Source organism: Tenrec ecaudatus, chromosome 13 (genome assembly GCF_050624435.1).
Source record: "Tenrec ecaudatus isolate mTenEca1 chromosome 13, mTenEca1.hap1, whole genome shotgun sequence".
NCBI lineage: Eukaryota > Metazoa > Chordata > Mammalia > Afrosoricida > Tenrecidae > Tenrec > Tenrec ecaudatus.
Window position 1 is genome coordinate 69,523,536 of NC_134542.1, and position 14,775 is coordinate 69,538,310.

General features: G+C 46.2%; 1 protein-coding gene across 1 annotated transcript; it reads right to left on the reverse strand.

Annotated features, from left to right (window-relative positions):
* Window positions 1-3,388: 3,388 nt before the first annotated feature.
* Window positions 3,389-12,993, reverse strand: DHRS9 (dehydrogenase/reductase 9). The gene is made up of 4 exons (XM_075529925.1): window positions 12,678-12,993; window positions 11,121-11,379; window positions 6,226-6,389; window positions 3,389-3,612 (listed from the first exon to the last, which is right to left on the reverse strand). The coding sequence occupies exons 1-4, from the start codon at window positions 12,988-12,990 to the stop codon at window positions 3,389-3,391; spliced, it is 960 nt and encodes a 319-aa protein (XP_075386040.1). The 5' UTR covers window positions 12,991-12,993.
* Window positions 12,994-14,775: the final 1,782 nt, after the last annotated feature.

The following is a 14,775-nucleotide window of genomic DNA, read 5'->3' on the forward strand; positions in this document are numbered from 1 at the left end:
TCCCCTTTCTCCTCTTTCCCCCCTCCCTGACCATCCGCCTTCTCTCATTATATTGCTACTCCCACCACTGTTCCTGAGGGGTTTATCTGTCTTCAATTCCATGTGTCAAGAGCTCTTATGTTTACCAATGTGTGTTCTCCAGTCTAGCCAGATTTGTAAGGTAGAACTGGGTCATGGTCGTGGGGAGTGGGGGTGGGGGAGGAAGCATTCGGGAACTAGAGGAATGATGTGTTTTGTCTGCGCTATACTGCACCTTGGCTGAATTTTCCCTTCTGTGAGGGAATATCCAGTTGTCTGTAGATGGGCTTTGGATCTCCACTCCAACCCCCCTCATTTGCATCAATATAATTATTTGGTTTGGAGCTTTTGATGCCTGATACCTGAGCTAGTTGTCACCTCATGATCACACAGGCTGGTGTGTTTCCTCCAGGTGGGCTTATTTGCTTCCCTGCTAGATGGCTGCTTATTTGACTTCAAGCCTTTAAGACCCCAGACACTACATCTTTTGATTGCCAGGCACCATCATCTTTCTTCACCAAATTCACTTATGCATCCATTTTGTCTTCAGCAGGGGAAGGTGAGTTTCAAAGATTGCCAGGTTATTAGAACCAAGTGTTCCTATGTTTAGGGAGGCCTTGAGTAGAGATACAAAGTCCGTCTGCTCTCTTAATACTTAACATATAAAAATACATATAATGGCCTCTATCTCTTTCATTATAAATTAATATATCTACATATGTACATGCCTATAGCTATACCTCTATAAATACTTTTTGCCTCCTATTTCTTTCCTCTATTTCCTTCCTCCTGCCCCACTATCATGCTCATCCTCCATTCGGCTCTCAGTAATTCCTTTCGGATACATTGCACTTGATTAAACCCCACCAAGCATTATATGCCTGGTTCACCATCAGTTTTAGATCTCTTGTTCCCTTATCCCTGAGTCTGTGGGCTCCCCACTCCTCTCTCCCATACCCCCCCCCCCTACCAGAAACTTTCTTTTGAAGGAGCCATGGGTCCTGGGATCAGTCCACTTTAGTCATGGAGACAGTCAGGACTAGGCTGACCTCCCTGCCACTGTAGGCTGAGTGACTCTTGGATTTAGTTCTCTGTCTTCATGGACCTTCAGAGACACCACAAATGATGGCTCTTTCCTCTCTTGAATATGAGTTGTACCAGATACTCTGGCATGAGTTATGTGTACAATGTGGCTCTGGAATGGTTACTAACCCTCTACTTGATTGTGTCTATCTTTCCACTGGAAGTTGTGCACTGATGTCCACAGGGCTTTGAATACGATGTTTATCCTCCATAGCTCCCTATAGAGTAGAAGTCTTGCCTGGAAGTTTCCCTGCTTCTACTTTTAAGTGTGTTTCTCTTTATCAGATGTTTTGTCTTTTAAAAATAATTTTAAATATTTTATTTTTAAACTGCTACAAATGCTTTATTCAATATTTCAACATCAAGTTTCCATAATAGAAATGTAACAAAATGGGAATGATATTGAAAGGGTTAAAGTGACATAAATTCACCGAACAAATATTGAACTACAAGTTGCAAGAGGTAGATCACTTTTGAAAGTTGAGAAAAAGGCAACAGTTAAACAAAAAAAATCAATATGAATAAAAACCGAGCTGTTTTCCACCACCTCAGTCATTGACTTGGGGGTGGGAGGGGCAGGTGACAGCATGGAGGAATGGTCCTTCGATGGTGAGTAAAGCGGCTGGTCTGTTGTTTTCCTCTCCATTAGAGGGGAAGTGTGCAACCTGATCCACGGCGCGTCTGTATTTATGCGCAGACAGACATCTACACAGGCCCGGAGTCATCCTGTGCGTCGAGGCTGCTGTTTTTGCCTTCTCCCTTTTGCTCCCCTCCTATCTGCATCCCACTGCGGAACATCCTACTGTCCCTTAGCCGTCACCAGTGCCTCCTCATGCTTCTTTATCCATCCTTGTCCGGTCTCCATCACAGCTGGCCAGATCAGAGCTCCAGGCCTTCAGAGCATTGTTTCCAGCAAGATAACAGAGCGTGTATAATCCGTGAAACTATTCTGAAAGTATTCCACTGTCTCAGAGCACAGAAGAGACCCCATATCTCAAATATTAAATGATAACTTAAATTCAAGGAGGACATTTGCTAAGTCTTAAACAAGACACAGATAAGACAAAGGCAGGTCATCAGTATGAAGAGACAATTAGCCTAGGATCCTAAGGATGTCCAAAGATTTAGAGCGAACCAGGGATAAATAGAACCCGGGAAGACAAAAGAAATGGTGAGAGGAGCATGACCTGTAGCAATCCGTCCATCGCAGCTGCAGGAGGGACTTCAGAAACAAGAATGAGATCTGACAGTATGCAGCACAGCAGCGTCTACAAGATAGGTCCAGGGCCCTGCAACCAAGGCAGTCGGGATGACTCATGATGACTTGGCTCCAGTACCCCGATCTCTATCTGGGACACACCCAGGTGAGCCCCTGAGTGAGGGTGGCTGCCCTGTCTGGACTGGTTAGGCAGGCAGTACTCATCTACTTTCTAATGTATTCTGCCCCAGGGCAAGCCTGTTCACGGTCCTGGGTAAGAGTCAGAAGGCACTGCATGGAGTCTTAATCCATCTGGGAGCTCCGAAAATGCTTGGGGGTCTTCACAGCTACACATGGCCTTCTGTAAGCCTCTCAAAACCAAATGCACCCCCAAGAGGCTAGTGGCCTCACAGGGACGTGTCCGACAGGGTAGAACTGCCTGAGGTCTCCTGAGACTGTGAGAGTAGAGAGTCCCATCTTTTCCCAATGGAGCGCAGAGTGGTTTCTTCTGTTTAACAGCCAGTGTGTCCCCCACTATTCCACCAGGGCACCCTTTGTAAACCTAGTGCTCAGAAGTGAAATTCCAGCACACACGTAACCTCGACTGTTTTGATAAGGGCCTATTTAACCTTTAAGGGGTGGTTATCTGTTTCCACAAGGGGGTGATACCACCCCCAGGGGGGCTGCCACATCCAGCAATAGAACATATTTTTAATTATGAAGGCGGGGAGGGGAGCTTGAGTGCATTTTTTTTTCCTGAAAAGAGGCGGTAGGCCAAATACGTTTGGGGACCTATGTAGGGCACCATAGAGCTGGGGTATGTCCCTTCCATCATACCAAGCATGCAAAGCCTAAGGATTGGGTAGATCTTACCCACGTGGTACTGGTCTTTCTTTTCTTTTTTGTCACCCTGTCTTTCTTTTCAAAGAAAGTTTGAGGAAGCCTCCAGGACCTCACCCCCTAGTGGTGGGATTCCATCACGGTCCCCTAACTGAGCTCCGGCTGGAGGAGGTAAGCAAGGAGGCAATAACGGAGTCCTTGGAATCAGTCCATCTCACGGCCTGAGGCTGGCACTTGTGGTCAGCTGAGTCACACCATCTTGGGATTCGCCAGCTGCACTTTCTGTCTCAACAATAAAAAGTCTTGCAAAACGGCTGGCATGTGAGACAGAGGGATCCAGAACGTTTGAGCATCTTTGCCAGGAGTGTAACGGGTCTTAGGGAAGAGACTTGTTAAAGCGTGCTCCATGCACTGCACCACCAGGGAGAGATCCAGATTCATGAAGGAGGCTGAGCTCTTCAGTTTTTCCAGACCTGGAAGCAGACACACACAGTTACTCGCTGGGAGAAGGGGAAAGGAGAGGTGAGGATCGAGCGGGAAGGAGAGGCTGCGTCTGAGGGAATTGGATTTGCCACCATTACTGAAGCCCATTGTCCTCTGGAAAAGATGCACGGGGCCTTCTCTGCGTTGGTGGTCCTGGAACTTAAAACATGCAGTAGAAACTGCTAGAAGTAGAACAGTGCTTTTAAAAACGCAGATTGTTTAGGCTGCCTGCCAGAGCTTCTGCTTCAGTAAGTCGGGGATAGGGTCCCAAATTTTGCATTTCCAGTTTCCAGGGGATGCTGATGCAAGTGTGAAAAACATCGACTCCAAGGAATGAGAGAAAGAAAGTTCAGAATGGTCACGAGGCCCTTGAAGTTAGGAAGTTACAGGTTTGCTTCCTAATTTGGTTTTGTGGGTGTGTTGTGGTTACAGGAAGGAGCCGTGGTGGCATAGTGCTTATGAATTGGGCTGTGATCTGAATGGTCGGCAGGTTGAAACCACCTGCTACTCAGAGAGAGAGAGAGAGAGAGAGAGAGATTGGCTTTCTACTCCTGTAAATAGTTACAGTCTCAGAAACTCACTGGGCAGTTGTAAACATTCCTACGAGTCGGCATCGATGTGAGGGCAGTGAGCTTGAGGTTTTGGGGTGTTTATAGGGAATGCGCGTGTTCACTAGTGGGTGGGTGTGGGTGTGCATGCGCTCACAAAACCCCTATAATTCAAGGAATAGCGACAGAATCACTCCAACTGCCCTGACTTGGGATGCTCAACAAGTCCAGTTCTCAGGCACATGAAGTGTCTTTGAAAACAGCAGGTTGTCACGGAGCTGGGAATGGCCAGGAGCGCTCCCCGCCACCTCTACCTGAGATGTCTCTTCTCAAGGGAAAATGCTTGCACTTGGCTCCTCCCCCTTCACTTCGGGTCCCAGGAGCCATGTCCAAAGAGCCCAAGTCATTGCTCTTGGGAAGATTTGCAGTCTCAGAAACGCTACATAGGGCCGCTATGACTCCGACTCTGTGACAGTGAGGTTTTTATCTCTCCCGTATTCCTCAGGGAATATTTTAAACCTCCATCCTGGAAAATGAAAGGTGACCTTATATCTGGAGTCTATATTGGGATTGTGAGTCTGGCCAATGTCCAAGCCCTGACTTGGAAAACCCTGTAAAGAGGAACCAGCGCAAAATTGGACTCCGTGAATGTTGGGGCCCCAGACAGACCTCCTGAACTGGGACCAAGGCATCAGTTATTTGGAGAAGAAAGCTGGTGACATATTAAAAGTGTTAGTACGTCAATAGCCAAACAGAAAGGTCTTTTAAATGAAGGATTTTATTTCTGAAGTCTTAATCAGTTGTAGGCAGAATCTGCTTGGAACCTTCTAAAGCAGTGAGTGAGTAAGAAACAGAGCATTTAACGGGGCATGTGCGGCTGTTGACCACAAGGCCAGCAGTTCAAAACCACCAGTTGCTCCATGGGAGAGAGCTGAGGCGTTCACCTCTCGTAAAGAGATAGAGTCTCAGAAACCCACAGGGGGCAGCTCCTATCTATCGGGTCTCTAGGCATCAGCCTGGACTGGATAGCAGTAAGGTTTTATTGGTTTTTGGTGTATCACAGCGATGAGGGGCATTTGATGAATCAGACATTCTAGCTGATACACTTGGGCTCTCTCTCTCTCTCTTTCTCTCTCTCTCTGTCTGTCTGTGTGTGTGTTCTGCTAGGGGCAGGGGGGATAGTCAACAATTGTAAAAAAAACTCTCCAGTTTTTAAAAAACCCAAACCTAAACTACTGGGCATGAAGGCATGAGAAGAATAAAGGGGCATCTGACTTTCCTTTCAGCTCCACCTTGAGAATGGCCTCCCAGAATATCAATAAACGCTAACAGCAGGCTGCCTGGGTCCAGGTGTAGCTCTCCATCGCTGTTCAACTCCACACAAGTTGCTCTTCTGGGCCTCTGTTTCTGTAAGCTGGAGTAGTAATAGTGTCTCTTCAGAGGGAGTCCCTGGGGGTCTTAAATGGGAAGGCCCAGGTAAAGTGCTTGGTGCCACAGGAAATGTCCAGTGTATGCCAGTCACCATGAGCTAATTTTTATTACCTCTCCCTCTCACGCCTAATCTCTTGGTTTGCTTGGCTGTAACCTAGTTAAGGGTCAGAGTGTGAGGCATCTCTCCTTTGGCCGCTCCCTAAAGCTGAAAAATGATGAACACAAGGTTGGTGCTTAGCAAAAGAGGGGATTCATGTAAAGGTGAAGGTCATGGGGTGAGCCTGCCTGGATTCGGGCTCTGACATGACCAGGAGGAGGTGCATAACCTTGGTAGGACACTTGACCTCTGCGCATTTTTCCAAAAGTTCTTCTGACGAGTAAATTCTATAACTCATAAGGTGCTTAGAGTAGAACATAGTAATTAGTAAGTGCTCATTAAATCTTTACAGGCACTTAGAGAAGCGGTAGATGGCAATGAACCACGTCAGGAATCCTGGCTCATGCTTAAGGTCTCTCTTAGTGTTTTACTCAGAGCACCTTGTTGCACCAGCTACAATGGAGACTCTTCCATGCTGTCCAGGACTTCGAACTCAATAGGGGCCCCTGGTCCACTCCCAAACTCACTTTTTTCAATATAACCTTCTCCATACTGCTGCTTGATGTCTGGAGACAGCTGGTTCCAAATGGTGCACTTTTTCTCATTGGCCTTCATGGGATCTGACAGGCCCGTTCTGAACAAGCCTGGTTCGATGCAGGAGACATGCACGCCGAATGCTCTCATGTCCCGTCTGTGAAGAGAGCCCATGGGAGATGGTTAGGCCAGGTTTCTTGGGAGAACGTTTGCCATTGGGGTGACTATTTTCTTCCCCGTATTTTTGTGGGATCACAGAATTGGGTGCCATGGAAGGAACATCTTATTCTATGCTGGCATTTTGAAAATGAAGAAATTGAAGGCCAAGGTGGCGAGGTGAGGGCAGGTGGGTAGCAGAACATGCAAGGGACTTGGATCGGACCTTCCCACCCCTCCAGCAATGCTCTTCTCTCCAGCCACACTCCCTCACTACATCGATGAGCACTGGGATTAAGGAGGACCGGATTAGGGTCGCTATGAGTCAGTCACAATGGGCCACGAGCTTGGTTTTTATTGGCCCTTCTTAGCACTCAAAGTACCTTCTGGTGAAATGAACTAATGACCATCCTGGAAGGACAAGTTGTTCTCCACTTTAGGAATGCCAGGATGTTACAGCACCCATGAGGATGTGCTGCAGGACCCAGGGTGACCTCCCCTAACGTGACTGACGAGCTCCTGATGCCACTCAGCAAGTTCTTTCTGCATGTTGCTGCAAACTCTACTTGCTTCCTGGGCATTAAGGCTTTAGAAGAATAACATAGCTCCTCCGTACCCTTTTACAGCAAGCCAGTAAAGGAATAGCCATCTCCCAGGTTTGGCTTGTGTCTCCCCAGGCATAGGTAAGGAAGTACATATTCATTTTCACAAAACTTTTTACCATCAGAGGTTTTTTCCCTCCTTGTGGATTTACACTATGATTTCATTTATCTTAGATTCTTCTTTTTAGTGACAAACCTATTTGTAATTTGAAATTTCTTTTACTTAAAAGCAAAAACGTATTAACCTTGCTTGGAAGACCCTGAAAGGTGTGTTGCTTGTAAGAAATGAAGAAAAAATGGTTAATCCCAAATTTACTCACTCGTAGTCTGGTCTAATTAGGATGTTGAACGTAATAATATTAAGGGGACATTTGAGCAGATGTATCTCACAGATGCTCTGAAAAGAACATAGAATCTAGAGACAAATGGTTCTAAGCCAAGCAAAATGAAGTTTCCCAGGGATGTAGCGCTAGTGTGCATGTAAGGCGAACACAACTTTAAAGGCTCCAGCCGGCCGTCTCCTTCAGTCCCCACCCCCACCCACCTATATGTCGAAATTCTGGGGCTGCCACAGGACCTTCACCTGCATGCATGAATACCTGTTCCATGGCCTACAAAGAAATAACAACTGCCACTAACCACAAGGTCAGCAGTTCAAGCCCACAAGCCGCTCTGTAGAAGAAAGATGGGGCTTTTACTCCCATAAAGATTTGCAGCCTCGGAAACCAACAAGACAGTCCTGCTCTGCCCTATAGGGTTGCTAGGAGTCTGAAGTGACACAGTGGCAGGGCGTCTTTATTATGGTCGCTGTATTCCTTATCTTTAGGCACGGGATGGCTTCAATGCACACAGAATCCTAAAATTCTCCACCCGTGTAAGCAAATGCAGGCTCTCTCTCAGCCACGAACACATTTGAACACTGCTGCTTATACAGGAGAACCAGTGGGGACCATGGTCTCGCTCCTTAAAGCGTGATTCTCGGACCATTGCCGTCACCTGGGGGACTGCTCAAAATGCACAGACTTAGACTCCACCCCAGACCTACTGCATCTAACTCCATTTTCTTAAGGTTCCCAAGTCAACTGCACACGGATGGTGGGGAAGCACTACTCTATCACTTCAGCACTGGGCTTTTCCCAGGGAGAATCCAACCTGTAAAGGATCAACCAGCAAAGTGGGGTCGCTCTGCCTTATGTTAGTGGAATCTAATTCTTTGTTAGTGAATGAAACCGAAAACCATGGTTTAGAACTTAAGCCCTAAGATGCTTCTGAGACAAACACTAGTTAAATAAATCAATAGGTGAGCAGAAGGGAAAATTTATACCTAAGTCTGTCTTCTCTTCCTTACCACAGCCCCACTCAGCTGGACATCTCGTATCTGTTCTTCCAGACCTTTGCTCCAGCCCTCTACCTACTCTACGCACCTGGAGGCTGCCCTGGATTATAACGACAGCTTGCCTTCTGGTGGGTACCGTCAATCCGAAGTACAGACAGCAGATCAGAAGGAAGGAAGGAAGGAAGAGAGGCTGGGCTAGTTATTGCTCCTGAACGTTTGACACGAGTTCATCTCAACCCACAACGGAAGGTGACAGGCTGTGTGTCTCTTGATTCTGGAAATGTCCCTGGCTTCTCGTACCTTCTGTTCTGCAGGGAAGAAATGTCCCAGCTTTCTTTAGCCCTCAGATGCTAAACTATCCTTTGGGATTTCCCTGCCCTTCTACAATAATCTCTAAAGCAAACTGCTCCAGTTATTCAAGTTTAGTGCCAGAGGGTTAAATGAAATGATACAACTACTTGCAATTAGGGGATGGAAGGTCGAGAGCTTTGAACTGATAGTGATAGGTTCTGGGTTCTGGCTCCAGGTAAGATGAATGTAGTCCTTTCGTCTCTGAATACAGCTACAAAGCATGATCAGGATGTATAAAAGAGCTACTTAAGAATGTCGAAGGAGCCCTGACAACGTAGTGGTTATGTATTTGGCTTTGAACCACAAGAATGTTGAAAAGCAATTAATAGCAGGTGAGGTAGGGAAGAAGACCAGAATTTGAAGCACCACTGAACCAACAATGAGATTCCTTCTCTTCCGCCATGCCAATAGCCCCTGGTCTAAACTCAAGTCTACCCGAAGCTCAGAAGTGGAGAGAGATCCACAAGAAATATGCCAGGGGCTTAGGTGGAGAGCGGATGTTTGGTAAGAATGATGAGGGCAATGAATGTACAAATGTGCTTTACACAATGGATGAACGTGTGGATTGTGATAAGAGTTGTATGAACCCCCAATAAAATGATTTGAAAAAAGGAAAACCTCTCCTGGACAGAGAACTCCCACAGAGCTCCTGTAGTCTCTGCTGGGGGCACAGACAAGCAAACAGAAAAGCCCCGTCCGTTGCTGTTGGGTTGTTCGGATTCATGGTGGTTCCACATGTTACCGATGAAAACTAAGCTCCATCGTTTTCTGGCTGTAAGCATTAGCAGTGCTGGTGGGCAGTGTGATCGTTACTGTCACCTTGACTGGGCCAGAATTCTCAGTGGTCTGGCAGTCGAGGCGTCCGCCATGAAGGACCTCACAGTGGTAGCACCTCCAGGATGGGATCCCTGTGAGCAGCAAGCACTTGGGAGAAAATTTAAGGTCACTCCCTGCTGCAATAGAAAGTTACATTTTCGTGTGTGTGGCATAACCCTATTTAAGTGGACTCTGTGGGAGGGATGACTCTCTTCTTGCTGGCATCGATCCTGCATTTGTTACATCAGCTGCTGGGTTCTTTGAACTTGAACCAAGGGCCCATGATATTTCCTACTGGCTCTGGGAGCAATCAGTGGCCTGCCCTGTTGCCTGCTGAACCTGGTTGGATTCATCTGCCTCTGCCTTCACCAGGCTGTGGTCGGCCCTGGAAGCTATGGGAGTCAGGACAAACATCCAGATAAACATCTGACCCATGGACTTGAACCACACTGGACTTAGCCACGTCTACAACTGTGTGATCATCTATCTATCTATCTATCTATCTATCTATCTATCTATCTATCTATCTATCTATCTATCTATCTATCTATCATTTTCTATGTAGAGATCTGCATTCTCTAGAGAACCTAGCCAACCACAGATGGGTTAGAACCACGGACCTTTATGTTAACTGTGTGCCCCACCTCAGGACCTTCTGAGAATCAGTCAAGGGGAGCCCTAAGATTCAGAGATAATGGAGAACCACCCCCACCCCCATTTTCTTTTCTTTCCTCTCTTCAGCCCATAGACCCCAGATAATGTGTCACAATGGCAGGAGCTGCGATGCTCGTCATAGATAAGGGGCCGGTGGGGACTCAGCATTCTGAAGGGTTGTACATTTCAAAACATTAGGGCTGCTATGGTTCCAAGAGGGTAAGAAGAAACCACATTTTTTTGTTTCTCTCCTTTTCCCACCACCTGGCTCCATAGTGAATACAGCTGCACAAGGCGTTGCCATTGCAGGCTTAGTCGAGGCTTAGCTCTGGAGCTAGAGAGAAGTCTCAAGGACCCAGAAAGTAGTAGGGGAGGTCAGGAACATGCGCCCATAGGTTATTTACAAACTCCATATGCAAGCGCCTGGATCTGACCTAGAGAACAAAAACACGAGACTGAGCATCCTTCATATCCCGACTGATGACTGTGTAGTGCACATGTGGGGCAGATCCGAATAGCACAGTAAGACTTTGAAAAATGAACAAACATTGGGATCCCAAAGGATAGAAGCCTTGTGTCTTGAAGACAACCTGTTCGATTGTCTTCCAACACAGTAATACCAACATCCTCAATTTAAACACAACTAAGATGTCATAATAGTAAAACACCCCAAATCTCAGTGTTTAATCCAAAATTACGCAGCACAGAAAGACCCAAGAGAAATCTCAACTTGCATTGCCAACAAATGCCAATGCCAAGGTGACGCCCATGCTGCATAGTCCAAGTCCTCAAGCAGTCGTCATCAAACTACTCTCAAACATAGGGGCAAACATCTTCAAGTGAATAGGGAGCTAAATAAATAAAAGGCATACAAAAGAACCAAAGGAAGACTTGAAGTCTAAGAAAAGAGTCACTGCTTGGGCCCATCGCAGAATGGAGATGATGGCGGAAAGAGACGGTGACTTTGCTTTACCTCAGACTGTCGTTGAACCCTTCCACGGCGTATTTAGATGGGCTGTAACCTCCTCCGCTGAATGCAAGTCGACCCCCAATACTGGAGACGTTGATAATTCTCCCTTGAGCTTTTTTGACCAAGGGAAGCATATGCAGAGTCACATTGATGAGCCCAAACAGGTTCACTTCGATAGGTTCCCGGTAGTCCTCCACGGTCAGCCAGTCGGTGGGGGCCAGCACTCCGGTGACACCAGCATTGTTGATCAGCCCCCAGAGACCTAGAACAGAGGACCACAAGGAGGTGTGGTAGTGGGAGTTGACTCACTCACCATAAACACACACTTATATGGTCATCACCCATAGAAATACAGCCTCAGCTTTATGTACCGGGGCATTGCCTCCTTCTAATCATGCTCCTGCTTTGAAATACTTAGCAGTTTGGGGAAATGACTGCAGAAGGGTGTGGGAGGTTTAGTGGAAGTAAGTGTTGAAGTTCTCTTACTGGGAAGAAACTTGATGTTACTCTCTTTCTGGCCTTAGCTGTCAGACACTAGTTCTCTGACTGAGACTTCCTGATTTTTAATCTCAGATGTAATTCATCTATTTCACCTAGTTTGCCAAATGTGAAGGCCAAAAATATATTATAAGATCTATCTGATGAAAGTACAACATTAGTCCACTTCATATTTATTTGGGTTAAAAATAAACAGAAGAGATAATTCACTGGGCTTTTGTATGATGAGAAATTATTTGTTAAAAGATTTTTGGAAGCATTACAAATTATCAGGAGTTTTATCAAATCATTGCTTTTGAAGTTCAGAATTAACTATCTGAGGAAGAGATGAAGAAAAGCGCATATATTTTTTTTCCTCTTTTTACCCCCAAATATTTTCATTCATGAGACTATGTCAAAGTGCTTTTCACGTCTCTAAACTTATCTGGTTCAGAATGCAGCTATTAATCAGAACATGATGCAGAATCAGTGTCCAGTGATTTCCACAAATATCCAAGACACAGATATTCAACTTTTCAGACCATTTGCTACCTTCCATAATGAAAATGTGTGATCTCCGGAGCCAGTTTTGTAGTGAGATAAGGACGCCAGACCTCTAGATAACATTTTAGAGATTGCCCCGATAGTCAGTAGAATTTATCCCCAAGTACCTTTGGCCCCCACAAGGAGGCTTCGTGGTCACTACCATTGGGCCGTTAACCACAAGGTCAGCTTTGGAGACCATCAGTCACTTCTCAGGACAAAGACAGGGCTTTCTACTCCAGTAGAGTTATAGTCTCAGAACCTCACAAGGGGCAATTCTACCTTGTCCTCTAGGGTCGCTGTGAGTTAGCATCAATTTGATGGCAGAGAGAGTGCCTTTGGGGGAAGCCTATATCTTCCAGTTCAGTTCTAAATTCACGGGCTTAAGACTGGAAGTTATTTTGATTGTGTCTCTCATGCACCTCTAGGAGACTTAGAACTATTGAGAAGCTCAAGGTCAAAGAAGGACGCCGTTGGCATTGGGGAGACATGTTCCTGAACCCTCTCTAGTTAGCGTTGCTACCCTCCGAGGTGGCTTACCTTTCTGCCCGACGTGGTCCTTCACCAGCTGGGTGGTCCTCTTGAGGCTCTGTGGGTCGGTTACATCCAGAAGCATCGCGTGAAGCCTATCTGAGGTTTCTGCTTTTAAAGCTGTCAGTCCTGATTCTGTCAGACAGGCAGCAATGACACGAAATCCTCTTTTATCAAAAGTCTTGGCCGCCAAGTTTCCAAAGCCCGTATCACATCCAGTGATAAAAATGTACTTATCATTGATGTCTGTAATCGTTACTCGTCTTTTGTAATTCCACAGGAGACCACAGAGGATTAGAAGCACTCCCACCAAAAGCAGCATTTTCCCCCCTTTCTGTATCTGATGAGAGAAGATGGGGTCCTGGGTATCCAAAATTAGAAAAAAATCAATTATTCTACTTTAGGATTGATGAAATTGAGATTTTTTTTTTAGTGTATTTTGAGTAGATAAATAACAAAATTTTAAAAACCCCACCTCTTATGTGCTGGTTGGTAGGGAAGGCAGTCATTTAATGTTAACTAGCTCTTCTAAAGTAATTCAAAATCGAATCCAGTAGAGTTGAGAGAAACAAAGGTATCCAGGAGAGAGAGAGGAAGGAGCCACCTCGCAGTCCATGCAGGCTGTGGGTTGACATGGCATTGTGAATGGTATGGGACGCTGCCATTAATCTCACGTGTGAATTCACATGTCTCAGGGAAAATTCTCATGGTAAAACCTTACCCTCTAACTACTTCATGAAATCAATACCCAGAATAGGCTCAAACTCAAACTGTTCGGCCGCATGACTAATGATTTCCACAGAAGAGTGTTTTAATGTTACCACCAAGAAAATACCAACTTGTTTGCTTTCTTATTTTGAATAGGTGGATGTTACCCTTCAACCAATTCTGAGGCCATTTTAGTCCCATGCAGAGAGTACTCAGGTGTGAGGCCACGGTGAGGGAACCCAAGCAGAGTGATGGCAAGGGGGAGACAGACATGGTGAACAACACGCGGTCTCCCAAACGGGAAACCACAAGCCTCAAGTTCTGTTCGCGCTGGACACCATCCCCACGAGGGGGAAAGCCCAGAGCACACAGTGCCCAGAAGAGCAAATGCGTGCTGTAAAACGGAGCTGTTTTGCCGGAGTGCTTGGAGCCTAATTTTTATAGGAATAGAAAGCCTCTTCTTTCTCCCCAGGAGGAGCTAGTGAGTTTGAATTGTTTACCTTTCAGTTAGCAGCCCAACGCGTAACCACTACGCCAGCTTGGAGGAATTGTTCTCAATTAAAGGAGGCTTAAGGAACAGTGTTGTTGGTGTGTTAGGGGCCTTTGAGATGATTCTGACTCGTAGTGACCCCTTGTTCACCAGAAGGAAATACGGCCCAGTCCTGTGTCATCCTCAGAATTAGTCTTACGCTTGAGCCCATCGATACAGCCACTGTGTCAAAGGCCTTCCCCCCTTTAAATACTCCTGGGCTTCACCAAGCACGGTGAAGTCCTTCTCCAGGGACGGGCCCCTCGTGACAATATGTCTGAAATACATGAGATAAAGTCTCACCATCCTTACTATGCCACCAATCTCTCTCTCTCTCTCTCTCTCTCTCTCTCTCCCTCTCTCTCATTATAAAAGTCTTTACTAGTCTGCTTTGGGATTCCATGCCAAAAATAGGCAATAATCACTGGACTTCACAGGTCAGTGACTTTGGCTACCAAACCATTTGCCTTCTGCTCTTGATAAACTCACCTCCATAACCACTGGGGAAAGGCACCATACACTGGAACCACTGGAAATGGCCTCCTCTCCTAGGCAAGCCCGTCTTTTCTTGGTGACAGTTAAGTGGAGAAAAGCTTTTACCTTACTTGCCTTGAGCACATATTAAAATTTGCTGTTGTCCTGGGTTTGGAGTCATCTTTGGATGACTTGAATCTTAGAGACTTCCACGACTGTCCCCAAAGAATGAATGAAGTTGTCTTAGAAGCACAACCAAAGTACCACTTTGAAGCCAGGATGGCCAGGCTTTCTCTCACTTGCTTCTGACGCATGATCAGGAGACACTAGCCCACGTAGAGCACATCACGCTTTGTCAGGAGAGGGTCACTGAAAAGTAGGGGGACTGACCCAGTG